The sequence below is a fragment of the Salmo salar genome, chromosome 13 (assembly GCF_965601325.2).
Source record: "Salmo salar chromosome 13, fSalSal1, whole genome shotgun sequence".
NCBI lineage: Eukaryota > Metazoa > Chordata > Actinopteri > Salmoniformes > Salmonidae > Salmo > Salmo salar.
Genome location: NC_138303.1, coordinates 100,151,203 through 100,169,915, shown reverse-complemented (window position 1 = coordinate 100,169,915; position 18,713 = coordinate 100,151,203). Strand labels below are relative to the sequence as shown.

Genomic DNA, 18,713 nt, shown 5'->3' with positions numbered 1-18,713 from the left:
TGAAGTCTTGGCTGATTTATTTTGATTTTCCCATGATGTCAAGCAAAGAGGCACTGAGTTTGAAGGTAGGCCTTGAAATACATCCACAGGTACACCTCCAACTAACTCAAATTATGTTAATTAGCCTATCAGAAGCTTCTAAAGCCATGACATCATTTTCTGGAATTTTCCAAGCTGTTTAAAGGCACAGTCAACTTAGTGTATGTAAACTTCTGACCGACTGAAATTGTGATACAGTGATTTATAAGTGAAATAATCTGTCTGTAAACAATTGTTGTAAAAATTACATGTCATGCAGAAAGTAGATGTCCTAACCGACTTCCAAAGGTATAGTTTTTATCAAGAAATTTGTAGGAGTGTTGGGGGTGTAGGGGGCAGTATTTTCACGGCCAGATGAAAAAACATACCCAAATTAAACTGGTTGCTACTCTTGCCCAGAAACTAGAATATGCATATTATTAGTAGATTTGGATAGAAAACACTCTGAAGTTTCTAAAACTGTTTGAATGGTGTCTGTGAGTATAACAGAACTCATATGGCAGGCAAAAACCTGAGAAAAATCCAACCAGGAAGTGGAAAGTCTGAGAATTGTAGTTCTTCTTTTGATTCTCTATCGAAACTACAGTTTCTGTGGGGTCACGTTGCACTTCCCAAGCCTTCCATTGGCTGTCAACAGCCTTCAGAAAGTTCTTTCAGCATTCTCCTGTCACTGGGCAGATAATAGGAGCTCAGTCAATCAGTGGACTGCCTGTGGACAAAGGGATTGGATATGCACGGTCCTGCGAGTGCGCCGTTCCTTCTTTTTCTTCTTGAATGAATATGCTATTGTCCGGTTGGAATATTATCGCAATTTTACGTTAAAAATAGCATAAAGATTGATTTTAAACAGCGTTTGACATGCTTCTAAGTACGGTAATGGAACATTTTGACTTTTTGTCTCTGGTACCGCACTCGCGCGTTATGCCTTTGGATAAGTGATCTGTACGCACAAACAAAACAGAGGTTTTTGGACATAAATATGGATTATTTCGAACAAAAACAAAATTTATTGTGGAAGAAGCAGTCCTGGGAGTGCATTCTGACGAAGATCAGCAAAGGTAAGAGCATATTTATAATACTAATTCTGAGTTTAGTTGACCCCCGAACTTGGCGGGTGTCTGTATAGCTTGCTGTGATGGCGAGCTATGTACTCAGAATATTGAAAATGTGCTTTCTCCGTAAAGCTATTTTAAAATCTGACACAGCGGTTGCATCCCGGAGTAGTCTATCTATAATTCTTAAAATAATTGTTATATATTTTGTCAACATTTATGATGAGTATTTTTGTAAATTGATGTGCACATTCACTGAAAGTTTTGGTGGGAACACATTTACTGAACATCACGCGCCAATGTAAAATGCTGTTTTTGGATATAAATATGAACTTTATCGAACAAAACATACAGGTATTGTGTAACATAATGTCCTAGGAGTGTCCTCTGATGAAGATCGTCAAAGGTTAGTGCTTCATTTAGCTGTGTTTTGGGTTTTATTGATACATGTCCTTGCTTGGAAAATGTCTGTATGATTATTTTTGTCTATGTACTCTCCTAACATAATCTAATGTTTTGCTTTCACTGTAAAGCCTTTTTGAAATCGGACAATGTGGTTACATCAAGGAGAAGTGTTTCTTTAAAATGGTGTAAAATAGTTGTATGTTTGAGAAAGTTGAATTATGACATTTTGTTGTTTTGAATTTGCCGCCCTGATATTTCACTGGCTGTGTCCCGCAGGTGGGTAGCCCATAGAAGTTAATGACTCCAACCAAGTGCATGTAAACTTCCGACTTCAACTGTACATGGATTTTATAATGTTGTATGTTTTTTCCCCAACAGCACTTTCCATCAATTTGTATAGCAGACCCTCATGCCAAATTGAGTCAAAAGCTTTTTTGAAATCAACAAAGCCTGAGAAGACTTTGCCTATTTTTGTTTGTTTGTCAATTAGGGTGTGCCGGGTGAATACGTGGTCTGTCGTACGGTAATTTGGTAAAAAGACAATTTGACATTTGCTCAGTACATTGTTTTCACTGAGGAAATGTACGAGTCTGCTGTAAATGATAATGCAGAGGATTTTCCCAAGGTTGCTGTTGACGCATTTCCCACGGTAGTTATTGGGGTCAAAATTTTCTCCACTTTTGTGGATTGGGGTGATCAGTCCTTGGTTCCAAATAATGGGGACGATGCCAGAGCTAAAGATAATGTTAAAGAGTTTATGTATAGCCAGTTGGAATTTGTGGTCTGTATATTTTATAATTTCATTGAGGATACCATCAACACCTCAGGCCTTTTTGGGTTGTAGGGTTTGTATTTTGTCATGTAGTTCGGTTTGTATTTTGTCATGTAGTTCATTCAATATAATTGGAAAACACAGTGGGTTCTGGTAATCTTTAATAGTTGATTCTAAGATTTGTATTTGGTTATGTATATGTTTTTGCTGTTTGTTTTTTGTTTTTGGGCCAAAAAGTGCATACATCTTCGTTTTGGATAGATAAATCTTCATGTTGTTGTTTGTTCAGTGTTTTCCAATTTTCCCTGAAGTGGATAGTCTATGGATTTTTCAATTACATTGAGCTGATTTCTGACGTGCTGTTTTTTCTTTTTCCTTAGTCTATTTCTATATTGTTTTAGTGATTCAGCATAGTGAAGGCGTAGGCTCAGGTTTTCTGGGTCTCTATGTTGGATATGTTTCTCAATTTCTTTCTTAGGTTTTTGCATTCTTCATCAAACCATTTGTCATTGTTGTTAATTTTCTTCGGGTTTTCTGTTTGACATTTTTAGATTTGATAGGGAAGTTGAGAGGTCAAATATACGGTTTAGGTTTTCTACTGCCAAGTTTACACCTTCACTATTATAGTTAAACGTTTTGTCAACGAAGTTGTCTAAAATGGATTGAATTTGTTGTTGCCTAATTGTTTTTTGGTAAGTTTCTACACTACTTTCATTCCATATATAGCATTTCTTAATATTATTCAGTTCCTTTGGCTTTGATGCCTGAGTATTGCTCTGTTCATGTAGACTGTGATTTTGCTGTGGTCTGATATCGGTGTCAGTGGGCTGACTGTGAACGCTCTGAGAGACTCTGGGTTGAGGTCAGTGAGGCAGTAGTCTACAATACTACTGCCAAGAGATGAGCTTAAGGTGTACCTACCATAGGAGTCCCCCCGAAGCCTACCATCGACTATGTACATGCCCAGCGTGCGGCAGAGCTGCAGGAGTTGTGACCCGTTTTTGTTGGTTATGTTGTTGTAGTTGTGCCTAGAGGGGCATATGGGGGAGGGAATGCTGTCAACTCCTGGTAGGTGTTTGTTCCTTTGTGTGCTGAAGGTGTCAGGTTCTTGTCCAGTTCTGTCATTTAGGCCGCCACAGACTAGTACATGTCCCTGGGCCTGGAAATGATTGATTTCCCCCTCCAGGATGGAGATGCCGTCCTCATTAAAGTATGGGGATTCTAGTGGGGGGATATAGGTAGCACACAGGAGGACATTTTCCTTTTGAATTTCTAGCCAAATGTAAAATGTTCCTGTTTTGATTAATTTAATAGAGGGAGTTAGGTCTGCTCGATAACAAATTAGCATACCACCTGAGTCCCTTCCCCTTTTCACACCTGGTAGCTTGGTGGATGGGACTACCAGCTCTCTGTAACCTAGAGGGCAACCAGTGGGTCCATCTCCTCTATACCATGTTTCTTGTAGGATGACAATGTCTATATTTCTGATTTCTTTGGGGACGTCCAGGTTCCTGCTCTTTAGGCCAAAGGCGATGTGTTCCATATGTAATAAATGTAATAAAATGTACATTTACATTTACATTTAAGTCATGTTGAAGCCCTCTTCGCGGGAGTGGGGGGGCATGAGGTGGGCAGGAGGGGTATTGGTCTGATCTGAGGGAGCCTAAATGGGGTTTGGGCATGGTTGACTTCGGGGGGGGGGGGGGGGGGGTTGATTGGTTTGGTGTGGGGGTGTGGATGTAGGTCCTTTAGGGTCAAGGCGAAGGTGGGCACTGCTGCCTTGTATAGGTGAACTTGGTTGTAAAGGCTATTCAAGTCCTGGGTGGAGTGGTGGGCCAGGTAGACATCTGGTTTTGAGGTGCAGTCACAGGAAATACTTGCATTTACCCGCTGAATGGTAGCAGGGTGGAAGTCTTTTCGGGGAAGCAGGGTGGAGATAACCCCTTGTGCTTTTGGGAAAGTAGAAGAAGCTTTTTTAATCTCTTTCTTGAATGCTGTAGTCACCCTTTCCTGTTGTGTTCTCAGGTTGTTTGTGCCTGTGTGTATTATTATGTGGCTGGGTGACCTTAGTTGGTTCTCAGACAGAAGGTTCTAGGGTGCGCTTGGTGTTTGGACACCAGAGTTTAGACATTGTGTGTTTGGGAAAAAGTATATTTTCTTGTATACATTTCCAATATGAGTGCATAAGGAGTTCAATCTGTGGCTTGTGTATGTACTCAGTGGGTGTGCGGGGGTTGTCAGGAGGGCTATCAGGGTGGCTGACGGAGGGATGCTCAGAGAGGGTGGGTTGCCCTGGGCTTTGGTTTCTTCATTTGTCTGTCCTGCTGTGATGCCGAGGCTATGGTCAGGGTCTGAGGTGGGCTGTTCTGCTGGCTTCTCTGCGGGGGTAGCCAACTCTGTAATGGGTTGTTCTCTGTCACACGTCATCATTCTCACCTTCTCCTGGAGCACTTTCACCTTCTCCTCTAGTGCTCTGTTCTTCTCCTGCTCTTGCTCTTTCTCCTGTTGATGTTGTCTCACCACAGTCCAGAGTGCAGATATGTCTCGCCCCACCTCCAGCACTCCAGGTCTGGTTGAGGGGGTGGTGTTGAGCTGGACAATCTTTTGTGCTGACTGGAGTGTGTTCACCTGCTGTTCCAGCTCCACCTGCCTTACCTCCAACTGGGTGAATGTATCCTTCAATTCAATGAGGGAGTAGTACTCTGTGATGGGAGGTTGACTTTCCGCTTGGGGTTGTTCATCTGTGGGGCTGTATAACAAAGAGGTCTGGTCTGATACGCTCGGGGTGGGGGTATCTTTCTCAAGAGAGAGCTTATCCTGCTGAGCTATCTCTTTGATTATGTGAAAGTCCAGCTGAAACTGTTTTGGGTTGCCCTGTACCATTACTGTTCCAGACTTGCACAGGTTGACACTGGCTGACTCAGAGTCCTCGTTGTCTAATATCCTAAGTTACCACCCATCACTACCCCCCCCCCCCCACTCAGGCCCAGAAGCTAGGATATTCATATAATTGGTAGATGTGGATAGAAAACACTCTAAAGTTTCCAAAACTGTTAAAATAATGTCTGTGAGTATAACAGAACTGATATGGCAGGCAAAAACCTGAGGAAAATCCATCCAGGAAGTACTATTATTTTGAAAGGCTGTTTTTCCATTGAAAGCCTATCCACCATATAAAGACTTAGGACCCACTTCACGATCTCTATGGCTTCTTCTACATGTGGCCAGTCTTTAGGCATTGTTTCAGGCTTTTACTCTGAAAAATGAGGGAGATACAGCACTTTCAATGAGTGGACAGTGGACATTTCCAGACATGAGTCCAGAGCGCGATCGGGAGTGCACCTTTCTTGTTTCTTATTTTCTATTGATGAAGCTTTTGTCTGGATGAAATATTATTTATTATTTATGACAAAAACAATCTGAGGATTGATTTTAAACATCGTTTGGCATGTTTCTACAATCTTCTACTGTACTTTTTAGATTTTTCGTCTGTCTGTTGTGACCGCACTTTGTTCCAATGGATTGCTGAACAAAAAGCACAGTTTTTTGGACATAAAGAGGGACATTATCGAACAAAATGAACATTTATTGTGTAACATGGAGTGCAACCATATGAAGATCATCAAAGGTAAGTGATACATTTTATCGCTATTTCTGACTTTTGTTACTCTTCTTCTTGGCTGCAAACTGTTTGTAATGATTTGTCTGCTGGGCGCTGTTCTCAGATAATCGCATGGTTTGCTTTCGCCGTAAAGCCTTTTTGAAATCTGACACCGTGGTTGGATTAGCAAGAAGTTTATCTTTAAACACATGTATAACACTTGTATGTTTCATGAATTTTTATAATGAGTATTTCTGTTTTTGAATTTGGCGCTCTGCAATTTCACTGGGTGTTGGCCAGCATCCCACACGCTAGCGTCCCACACCCCCTAGTGAGGTTAACAAAGGGGTAGTGTGTTAATATAGCACTGCACAGGGGATGATCTGTGTGGAAGATGAGGTTGCTTATGTTCCCATTTTAATAATAGTCAGAAAAAAGTGTCTCTTGATTTTCCATAAGGAGCTTCTTTTTGTATTATTTTCGTGCCGTATCATTTCTTTTTTACATCCAGACAGTACTGTATTGTAATGACCTCTGAACAGAGGGAGGGGGCTTCAAAGACTGCATTTGGATGGGGTAGGCTGTGAAACTCTCCTGCCATTGTTGGGCTCAAGGGATTTTTGACACCTCTCACTTCACACCTCAGTGCTAATTGAAGTTGCAGTCAGATATGTTCTGTCCTAGCAAGCTTGGTAGCCTTAACTTAGCATTCAGTCCTTATAAAGCAAAATATAACATTGTAATGTATTTTTTTTCTTGGCTTTAAAAGTAGCTTCAGACTAAACATTACTTACTCAGTTCCAGGTTGGATGGTGTTTTTAGGTTACTGTTGTTTGTTTGCCAGAGCATTTGCTGTGAAGCTTGGAAATAAGAATCTTTGGTAGTAGGAATCCTTCCAGGAAATGTCGTCCAAAATCAGGTTGTAGGTTTGGAGTTTTGATTTGGAGTGAATGTTATGTTGTGGAGGGTACTATCCTGTATATGTCCTTGTGGAAAAATCCAAGTTTATCTAACTCTAAATCTATATTTTTGTAAAAACATGCTGAAAAATGCAGGAGCTCATCTGCGCTCTCTCTCTCTCTCTCTCTCTCTCTCTCTCTCTCTCTCTCTCTCTCTCTCTCTCTCTCTATTGCTTTCTCTATTGCTTTCTCTCTCTCTCTCTCTCTCTAGATAAGGTAAATGCCTAAATGCCTGGGGGTGGAGGGGGCGCTGATTGCTTATCTTGTCTCATCTCTTGTCTTATCTCTTGTCTGTCTCTCTCTCTCTCTCTCTCTCTCTCATTCTCTGGTCACCTCAGGAACCTGGTCTATCCTGTTATCCAGCAAAATGAGTGGAAGATGAGTCACTGAGAAGAGGTATTGGAAGAGAAAAAAAGAGAGAGAAAGCGAGAGAGAAAACGTGAGAAAGCGAAAGAGGAAGATAGAACATTATGGGGAGTCACACAACGTTATCCCACTCCTTAGCAATCCAATCTCCCTCCAGCCCCGTGGGACAATAGTGGGTTGGAAAGGCAAGCCTGCAGATTCATTGATGGGAAGGATGGAAAAAGTGTATTCAGGGGAGTCATGCCTATTTGTCGGTAGGTACCGTGCCCCCGTCACGATCTTCTGGGATATTATTAAGACTAAGTTGGAGCTGACTGTACAGTATCCAGGAGTCATGCAACAGAACTGAGTGCCCCGTTCTCACACTCACCTCTCTTTTCTGGGTCTTCACACTTATTTCATGTGAAATGTCCTCTTTTAGATGCAGATTTTGTATGAGGGAGATCTGAGCCATGCTTTAAGTTGGCACTTGCTCCCATGTTTAACGTGTTGATATCAATTATACATTTAATGTGGCCATATAGAACAGATCTATAAGGAAATCAGGACTCTATGTGGACTATTACCATAAATAAATGAAGTTCTGTGGACTATGAGAATCCGGTTCACCCTGAAGACTTATTTTATGAAGTCCAGGATACAGTTCTCTCTATCTGTAGTTTGAGCAAAGTACAGACCATCTGGCTTTGGTTACATCTCTCAGGAAGTCAGATATCCAGAGCAACACACACACACACACACACACACACACACACACACACACACACACACACACACACACCTGAGGAAGGACTAGTCATTTGGAGTGCTGCAGAAGGGGGATGACAGGACAAACAGCACTGCAGTGTGACAGTTATTTCCAATCATCTCCATGACCACTCAAACCAACAAGCTACAGCTGTCTCCCCAGATCTGCTTGTTGATGGCACTCCAGCTCAACAAATCCGATAATACCGATAATCCATTGTCATAGAGAATAAATAATAGTCAACAGACAAATTGCATTGAGCTAGATAGAATATAATTACTCTCTGACAGAGGATTTCATCACATCAAACGGCCTGCAGAGACTGTGGATGTCGGGGGGAAGAACAAGACGCCACAGGAGACATGGTGAGCAAAGAGACTAATCACTTGGTCACTGGCCAACACACCAACAGCAAGACCACCGACAAGCTGCCTGGCGCTATGACAGTGCGCTCAGTGCTGCTCAATCGCGACTCGCCGGATATCGAGAGCCACTTAAAGCGCCGCCGCAACCGTACCCAGCAGGTCCGCTTCAAAGACCTGGAGGATGGACTAGGCAGCGGGACCACTGGAGCCAAGAGTTACCAGAGGACTGCCGCTGAGTGTGACAGCCCCCACCCCTTCCGGAAGAACAGCCCCACAAGCCCCATGGCCCCCCAAGGATGGCTTACGGAGGCCTCAGTGGTGGGGGCAGTCCGAGGGGACATGGCAGACACCATTGAGGTGGTGGCGGCGTTTTTGGCTCGGGCGCCCCCTCACCCGCTCACCCCAGGGCCCACGCGTCGCTGCTGGGCACCACCACCATCACCCCCACTGCCGTGCTCACTTACGCTGCCCCTCTCCCGGAGGCAGTGCACTAGCATGGCCATCCAGACCTCCCCCCGCCTCCAGAAGCCCAAGCCCTCCGTGCTCTCAAATGTCCGCAGCATGGGGGACTCAGTGGGGGTGGATGGGGACGACAAAGAGGACAACGAACATGATGAGTACTACACTACCCACAACTACCTTTCAGAGCCTGCATCCAGAGATGGAAACGGCCCTGGGTTTAAGGCTAAGCAGGGATTGGTGGACCAAACCCAGTGCCTCAGGACTAGTGAGGCTAACGCAAGCTTCCTTGCTGTTGAGAATCACATAGATTCTTCCTGGCATAACTCTTCTTGTTTTTCCCCTCCTAAATGCCAGGGGAGTGCAACTCTGTCCCAAGTGAGGAGGAGAAGGCGCATAAACAATGCTATCAGTGACCCAGGAAGGGAGGTGTCCTACTGTACCACTCCAACGCAGACAGACAGTCCCTGTGTCTCCCCTCCTAACACCCCTCCTCCCTTGACAGTGCAGCCCTGCACCTGCCCACCTCCCTCGACTGTGGGACCCTCCACCTGCCCACCTCCCTCAACTGTGGGACCCTCTACCTCCCCACCTCCCTCGACTGTGGAACCCTCCACCTCCCCACCTCCCTCGACTGTGGAACCCTCTACCTCCCCACCTCCCTCGACTGTGGAACCCTCCACCTGCCCACCTCCCTCGACTGTGAGACCCTCCACCTGCCCACCTCCCTCAACTGTGGGACCCTCTACCTCCCCACCTCCATCGACTGTGCAGGCCTGCACCACCAAAACACAAACTGACCGTCCCTCCACCTTCTCAGCTCCCTCGACTGTGAGACCCTCCATCTCCTCACCTCCTACTGTGGGACCCTCCACCTCCCAAACTCAGACTGTGCTTCACTATGCCTCCTTACCTAAAACTGTGCTAACCTCCACCCATCCACGTTGTGAAATTCCCCCACTGGTGGTTCTGCCTTGCGTCTCCCAGAATGAGTCCACCTGTACATCTCCCCCCAGAAAATATGTGCTTCCTCCGACTGTGCTTCCATCTAAAGCTCAAACCATTCCACATCACACTACACAAACTGAACCTGTTCCCGCCTGTACTTCCCTGATTCAAATCAAACCAACATGCACCACCACAACTACAACCAAAGCCTCAATTCCAAATTGGCCCACCCAACCATCAACTCCATTGATAGATCCGGACACAGCCCCAAATTGCCTCAACCCAAAACAAACTCATGTCCTAGCCCCCTACACTGCCCAATTTTTCCCCACTCCAACTCCAACGATAACCCCCTACTCAGCCCCAACTTGCCCCACCACCCCGACTCCAACGATAGCACCCTACTCAGCCCCAACTTTCTCCACCACCCTGACTCCAACTCCGACGATAGCCCCCTACTCAGCTCCAACTTTCTCCACCACCCAGACACCGACGATAGCCCCCTGCACCATCCTAACACAAACTGCCCCACCCTGCTCCTCCTTAAATAAAGCATTAATCTACTGCACCTCTCCACCTCCAACTGTGACATCGTGCCACCCAACAACCCAAACCGCCCTTCCCTACATCTCCTTAATTCAGACCATACCACCTGGGAACCCCCCATGTCAGACCATAACACCTGGGAACCCCCCATGTCAGACCATACCCCCTGGAAACCGTCCATGTCAGACCATACCACCTGGGAACCCCCTATGTCAGACCATACCACCTGGGAACCACCCATGTCAGACCGTACCCCCTGGGAACCCACCATGTCAGACCATACCCCCTGGGAACCCTCCATGTCAGACCGTACCACCTGGGAACCCCCCATGTCAGATCGTACCACCTGGGAACCCTCCATGTCAGACCATACCACCTGGGAACCCCCCATGTCAGACCATACCACCTGGGAACCCCCCATGTCAGACCATACCACCCTGCTCCTCCCAACCTCCAGTAGTTCCTTCCTACTCCGCCCACATTCAAATCCAAACCATAAAATACTGCTCCTCTCACTCTCCCATCGTAAAAAGCTGCAACTCCCCACCTCCAATGGTAAAATCCTACCATACACTTCCAACGGATCCATCTTGCGCCACTCCCACAAAAACTGTGCCCCTCTATGCTTCCACATTTCGGCCTGCACCCCCCTACACCCCCCCACCTCAGGCCCAATACTGCATCACTCAGGACAGGAGGGTGATAGAGTGGGAGTGTAAAGGGGAGAGAAGGATACTTCCACCGCCACCCCCGCCACCTCCCCCATACACCCCACGCAAAGAGGGGGTGAGCTGCACCTCAGGCCCAGGTCACCGCGCGCCCCTGCTCAGGCGAGCGAGTGAGAAGGAGAAGTCAGGGAGATCAGGGTCACCTGTGCACTATCCCCGAGCCGGTTCTCTGAAACACAAAGCTCAAACACCCCCGGAGGTCCCTCTGAAGGGGAACCAGGGGGACCAGGGTTCCTCGCCAACCAAGGCAATCCCCAGACCCACCTGCCTGGGCCAGGCTCAGGCTCAGCTGGGGGCTCAGATTGGTGCCCTCCATAAGATGCTCTGCTCTGGGCCCAACACCCCCAACAGCCAGCACGCTTTCCCCCCCGGCCAGTACCCCTCCGGGGCCCGGGGCTGCTCTGGCTCTGGAGGGGGCTCCTCGGCCGGGCCCCTGACCTCCATCCAGGCAGACACACTGAGGCAGGTGCAGGAGATCCTGGGGGGGCTGGTGTCAGGGGCCAGGAGTAAACTGGATCCCACCTGGGTGGCAGAGAAACTGATGGGTCCCAACGGGCCCCTGCACGACATCCGCAGCCTGCAGACCCAGCTGCACAGCCTGGAAGGGGTCTTGGAGACCAGCCAGAATACCATCAAGGTACTGCTGGACGTTATTCAGGACCTGGAGAAGAAGGAGGCTGAGAGAGATGGGTGAGTGAGTCCCACTGAGCCAACACAGATCATCGGCAATTACCTTTTTGTTCCCAATTAGTTCTCTGAATATGACCTGACAAATTAAAATTAAAGGGCGATGACCATGAAAACTCAGGACCATACATAATGCCTGCTTGGGGACAATATTATAATTATACAGTCGCGTGTATAAGCCATGCTTCCCCCAAAAAATGGACCAAGAAAATAATTGATATTTCGTCATAATTTTCATTCAATTCACAAGATGCTGAATATATCTCACCGGAGAAAGCATCTGAGCGAGCAAAACAGCGGCCCTCTGTTCCTGTATGTGTAGCCCATCTATCTGATGCTGTCTGGAAAATAGTATTATATTGTTGCCGCCCATGGCATTGAATGCAAGGGAAGCCAGTGAGCATTTGGCCTGCTTTGTTCCAAAAAGTATCAAATAAAAGCCTATCAGCGTTGAACTAAACTGAGCGAGCTCAACTGTAAATGGCCCTGGCTCACCCCCCAATAAATGTCAAGGGAAGCCAGTTTGGATTTTTTTCACATCAATCACATCAAAAACTTGAATTGTTGCATCTCATTGTGTTGTTATCCTCTGGTGGCTAGCTAGCTAGCTAAAATTGGTCATTCCTGCATTAGCCATAGATGGAGATAGGGATTTGGACTTTTGGACTTGTGGTGTTATTTAATTCTTCGTAATGGCCAATGATTATAACGGTGACTCTGATCCAACCATAAATTCATTGTGCCCCTTGCCTGAGATGATGGAAGTTCAATATGTAGCTAGATGTAGTAGGTTAACTAGCTGGCTCATCGTTGCCCATGAAAGGAAGTTAGGCTACCGAGCAAGAATTTTAACCAGGTAACTAGGACAAAAAAACTAAAAGCGTGTACTGTATGACAGAGTCATAGACCGTTTCGGCAGCATGAAAGAGAGGAGGATGGCATTGGCATTTCTCTATGTGCACACACACAGGCACACACATACACACACACACACAGACACAGACAGAGAAATCAGTACCATGGACAGCCACATAATTTTTAGCTTACATTGATTGGACCAAATCGTTTTTGGGTATTTTAGTTGTCACTGTATTAGACTAAGTATAGGTAATTTGATGATGTTGAAATGGTGCTGGAATAGTGGAGACAGCTCTTGTTTTCTTTGCGAACTCTCTGTGGTTCTAAATCAATAGATTTTAGTAGTCCGAAAATATTGGAAACATTAACTTGCTTGACCATACTGTAGGTCATCTAACTGGTTGTTACATGCAACATGCTTTGTGGACATCACCGGGCAGATGTTGCTCTCCGGTTTTGTGATAAAGCACAGGTGTGGTTGAATTTATTCTGCCACTGTGTCTTCTTATTGTCTCGGCCTTAGGCCTGTATATCACCGTGGCAAGGCATATGAACTAACAGGTTATAGAGCAAACAACGCAATTATCACAACACATACTGTAGGTTGTCATATGGCTATTTTTTCCAGACTTGGCTTCCCCAGTGATTTTACCCACTCATCGCTACTGCAATTATATAAGCCTAACAGAATTATGAGAACAAACATTTTATTTAATTGGTTACTTTTAAGAAAGAGGAGGAAAAAATTAAGAAAACTGAAGAATGGTTAGTGGAATTATAGAAAAGATAAGGTAAGGATAAGAATAAAGGAATGCCTAGAAGCACAGAAACACAAAGGACAAGAAAGTAAATGTCACACATAAATGGTCTTAGCTCTGCTTCGAGAGGTTATTGTTTGTGGAAAGATTTGTCCAATGTGAAAATGAATCAGCCCCAGAGTATACCATGTGATCATAGCTTGGCACGACAACATTTTCTTTCTCATTCTGGAATCAAATCGAGGGTTATTGTTGGTAGCTGTCACTCCTCGGATGATGATAGAAAAACCAACAGCATGCAGCCCTGTTATAATCCAGCATGTGTTGTGTTATTCATATTACAGATGGACGTTTGTTTTGTTTGAGCTTTCCTGTTCTACCGCCCATCTATTTATAGGCCAACCCCAGCATGGTGAGGCTGTAAATACTTTGGCAACAAGGCTGTGCCTGGCGGACAGAATGAAATGTACATTTGGTAAAAATGAGGAGGAGAGGAGAAGCAGGGAGGGTGTGAGAAGGAGATGCCAGATGAAAGAAAGAGAGAGAGAGAGCGAGCGAGAGAGAGAGAGAGAGAGAGAGAGAGATTAAATCCAAATGGTGAAATCCACCACGTCAACAACAAGTCAAAACTTTTTCCATATTCCCACCCAAATTTCCAAAACTTCCATTGAGAAATTAATACGCATTATTTATTTATTTATTTATTTATTTATTTGTATTATTATTTTTTATCTTTTTGGGGGGTGGGGGGGGCTACACCTCATTTCTATATAATTTCCTCATTGCAACGGGCGGCAGTAGCAATCAGTGCTGATGATGAGGTCATGCGGGTGTAGGCATTGGGTTTAGTTGCGGCACAGGCTCTTAGTGTAAACCCTTTATGATTCCCATCAGCACTTTAATTAATCTACTTCCCACATTTCTGAGCTATTTACGGATTTTTCCACCGTCGGTATCATACCAACATGGTAGATCAGAGGAGGGGGGAAACTCCTGGAGAGAAGACATCCATGTGGTCTATGGAGGAAAAAGTCTGTAATCATGAACGGTGTAATCACCAATATAATGTGGTTGCGAATGTGAATGCCTGGGTGGGATAACATATTTCAGCCTGGTCTCATAGACGAGACGTAACATAGTAAATGTAAATCCAGGACACTCAAATGAACGTTAACCCTTCCCCTAACCCAAACCGTTTAACCTAACTCCAAAACTTAACTTTAACCTTAACCCTAACCCTTAACCGTAACCCTAACCCTAACCTTTAACTGTAACCCCTAGCCTAGCTAACGTTAGTCACCAAGCTAGAATTTGTATAAGGCAAATGTATAGCAACCCAAATGTTTCAAGATCGAATCTCATCACGGAAAACTTTAGCATTTTAGCTGATAACCAAATCCTAAACTTAAGTCTAACCCCTAAGGTTTTGTAAATCGTAACATATTGTAAGTTTTGTAAAGTATTGTAAGTTTTGTAAATTCATAACATTACAAAATGGGTAATGAACTTACACAAATTAATACATCCACTACCGTTCAAAAGTTTGGGGTCACTTAGAAATGTCCTTATTTTTGAAAGAAAAGCACATTTTTTGTCCATTAAAATAACATCAAATTGATCCGAAGTACAATGTAGACATTGCTAATGTTGTAAATGACTATTGTAGATGGAAACAGCAGATTTTTGATGGAATATCTACATAGGCGCACAGAGGCCCATTATCAGCAACCATCACTCCTGTGTTCCAATGGCACGTTGTGTTAGCTAATCCAAGTTTATCATTTTAAAAGGCTAATTGATCATTAGAAAAACCTTTTGCAATTATGTTAGCACAGCTGAAAACTGTTGTGCTAGTTAAAGAAGCAATAAAACTGGTCTTCTTTGGACTAGTTGAGTGTCTGAAGCATCAGCATTTGTGGGTTTGGATTACAGGCTTTCTTCGAAACTCGTCAGTCTATTCCGGGGCCTTCCACTCCTCTTTCTATTCTGGTTAGAGCCAGTTTGAGCTGTTCTGTGAAGGGAGTAATACACAGCGTTGTACGAGATCAGTGCCATCACAAAGTATTCACACCCCTTGACTTTTTCCAACTTTTCTTGTATTACAGCCTGAATTTAAAATAGATGATGTGTTACTGGCCAACACAAAATACCCCATAATGTCAAAGTGGAATGTATGTTCTTAGACAATTTTACAAATTCAAAAATATTCCAAAACATGCGTCCTGTTTGCAATAAAGCCCTAGAAGTAAAACTTCAAAAAGTGTGGCAAAGAAATATATGTCCTGAATACAAAGTGTTACATTTGGGGCAAATCCAACACAACAGAGTACAACTCTTTGTATTTTCAAGCATGGTGGTGGCTGCATCATGTTATGGGTATGCTCGTCATTGGCAAGGACTAGGGAGTTTTTTTAGGATAAAAATAAACTAAATACAGCTAAGCACAGGTAAAATCCTAAAGGAAAACCTGCTTCAGTCTTCCTTCCATCAGACACTAGGCGACAAATTCACCATTCAGCAGGACAATAAACTAAAACACAAGGCCAAATATACCTAGATGTTGCTTACCTAGACAACATTGAGTGGCCTAGTTACAGTTTTGACTTAAATCGTCTTGAAAATCTATGTCAAGACTTGAAAATGTTTGTCTAGCAATGATCAACAACCAACTTGACTTAGCTCGAATAATTTACAAAACAATAATGTGCAAATATTGTACAATCCAGGTGTGCAAAGCTCTTAGAAACTTACCCAGAAAGACTCACAGCTTTAATCACTGCCAAAGGAGATTTTAACATGTATTGAGTCTGTGAATACTTATGTACATTAGATTTTTCTCTGTTTACATTTACATTTACATTTACATTTAAGTCATTTAGCAGACGCTCTTATCCAGAGCGACTTACAAATTATAATTTTCAATAAATTCGCAAACATTTCTAAAAACATGTTTTCACTTTTGTTATTATGGGGTATTTTGAGTATATGGGTGAGGAAAAAAATTCATTTAATTCATTTTGATTTCAGGATGTAACTAAATGTGGAATAAGTCAAGGGGTATGAATACTTTTTTAAGGCACAGTGTATATACAGTTGAAGTCGGAAGTTTACATACACCTTAACCAAATACATTTAAACTCAGTTTTTCACAATTCCTGACATTTAATCCTAGTAAAAATTCCCTGCCTTAGGTCAGTTAGGATCACCACTTTCTTTTAAGAATGTGAATAATAGTAGAGAGAATGATTTATTTCAGCTTTGATTTCTTTCATCACATTCCCAGTGGGTCAGAAGTTTACATACACTCAATTAGTATTTAGTAGCATTGCCTTTAAATTGTTTAACTTGGGTCAAACGTTTTGGGTAGCCTTCCACAAGCTTCACACTATAAGTTGGGTAAATTTTTGCCCATTCCTCCTGACAGAGCTGGTGTAACTGGGTTTGTAGGCCTCCTTGCTCACACACACTTTTTCAGTTCTGTCCACATATTTTCTTTAGTACAAACAATAGTACACAAGTATAAACACCATGGGACCACGCAGCCGTCATATCACTCAGGAAGGAGACGCGTTCTGTCTCCTAGAGATGAACGTACTTTGGTGTGAAAAGTGCAAGTCAATCCCAGAACAACAGCAAGGGACCTTGTAAAGGTGCTGGAGGAAACAGGTACAAAAGTATCTATATCCACAGTAAAACGAGTCCAATATCAACATAACCTGATAGGCCGCTCAGCAAGGAAGAAGCCACTGCTCCAAAACCGCCATAAAAAAGCCAGACTACTTTTTGCAACTGCACATGGGGACAAAGATCGCACTTTTTGGAGAAATCTCCTCTGGTCTGATGAAACAAAAATAGAACTGTTTGGCCATAATGACCATCATCATGTTTGGAGGAAAAAGGGGGAGGCTTGCAAGCCGAAGAACACCATCCCAACCGTGAAGCACGGGGGTGGCAGCATCATGTTGTGGGGGTGCTTTGCTGCAGGAGGGGCTGGTGCACTTCACAAAATAGATGGCATCATGAGGGTGGAAAATTATGTGGAAATATTGAAGCAACATCTCAAGACATCAGTCAGGAAGTTAAAGCTTGGTCGCAAATGGGTCTTCCAAATGGACAATGACCCCAAGCATACTTCCAAAGTTGTGGCAAAATGGCTTAAGGACAAGTAGCCATCACAAAGCCTTGACCTCAATCCCATAGAAAATTTGTCGGCAGAACTGAAAAAGCGTGTGCGAGCAAGGAGGCCTACAAGCCTGGCTCAGCTACACCAGCTCTGTCAGGAGGAATGGGCCAAAATTCACCCAACTTATTGTGGGAAGCTTGTGGAAGGCTACCCGAAAAGTTTGACCCAAGTTAAACAATTTAAAGGCAATACTACCAAATCCTAATTGAGTGTATGTAAACTTCTGACCCACTGGGAATGTGATGAAAGAACTAAAAGCTGAAATAAATCATTCTCTCTACTATTAGTCTGACATTTCACATTCTTAAAGTGAAGTGGTGATCCTAACTAACCTAAGACAGGGAATTTTTATCAGGATTAAATGTCAGGAATTGTGAAAACTGAGTTTAAACGTATTTGGCTGAGGTGTATGTAAATTTCTGACTTCAACTGTGTATAAGGGCTTTATAAATCATTTTGATTGATTGATACCGGTATATATATACCAAATGTATTTATAAAGCCTTTTTTACATCAGCCGATGTCATAAAGTGCTATACAGAAACCCAGCCTAAAACTCCAAACATGACGTTATATGACAAGTGGTTGAAACGACATCAGATAACCAGACGGTCTCTTTTACGACCAGCTAAATATTCATTTTTTTGGTTGCTAAACAGACGTTTACAAATCGTCCTTATTATACAACCAGTATACAACCTAACCATGACATCAAAAGGACATAGTGAAAGACATCATTGCAGCCAGATTTGGCCCTGGGTGTATATGACTCTGTATATCACTCGGACTGTACAGTCTTGACCTATCTTTCAAGTTAAATACGTTTCTACTAGTCTTTAAAGCCTGTAGAAGCACGTAATCTTCTCTCATAAGGGCTCTTGTTCTGAGATCTACATTTAAGGAATTCAGACTTGACTTTTCCCTCATCAGCATTATTTTGTCCCTGAAGATAAAGTGAGTAATTTTTTGTGTAACCATCAGGGAGTCAGTTGAGGGAAATCATTCATAAGAAATGATCAGAAGTGGGATTCTAGATGAGGAGTTAGTTGGAGGAGAATCATGGGACTGAGGCAACACTTCATCATGATTAAAAAAATAAGAGCTAGCTACTTCTCAGAGGAAGTGATGAAACCTAGCTAGGGATGGTAAAACTGAGATCCTGCTTATTTCTAATCCCTTTCTCTCTCTTACACACACACGCACGCACTACTGTCACATCATGGTCTCTCCTGACGCTGT

At 43.7% G+C, this 18,713-nt stretch overlaps 1 protein-coding gene across 1 annotated transcript in view; it reads left to right on the top strand.

The window, feature by feature from the left end:
- The first annotated feature begins 7,012 nt into the window (after window positions 1–7,012).
- Window positions 7,013–18,713, top strand: part of LOC106568352 (uncharacterized) — a 33,454-nt gene continuing 21,753 nt past the window's right edge. The window contains exon 1 of the mRNA XM_014138631.3: window positions 7,013–11,678. Coding sequence (XP_013994106.3) covers window positions 8,305–11,678 — 3,374 coding nt within the window. The 5' untranslated portion in view covers window positions 7,013–8,304. The remainder of the gene's footprint in view (window positions 11,679–18,713) is intronic.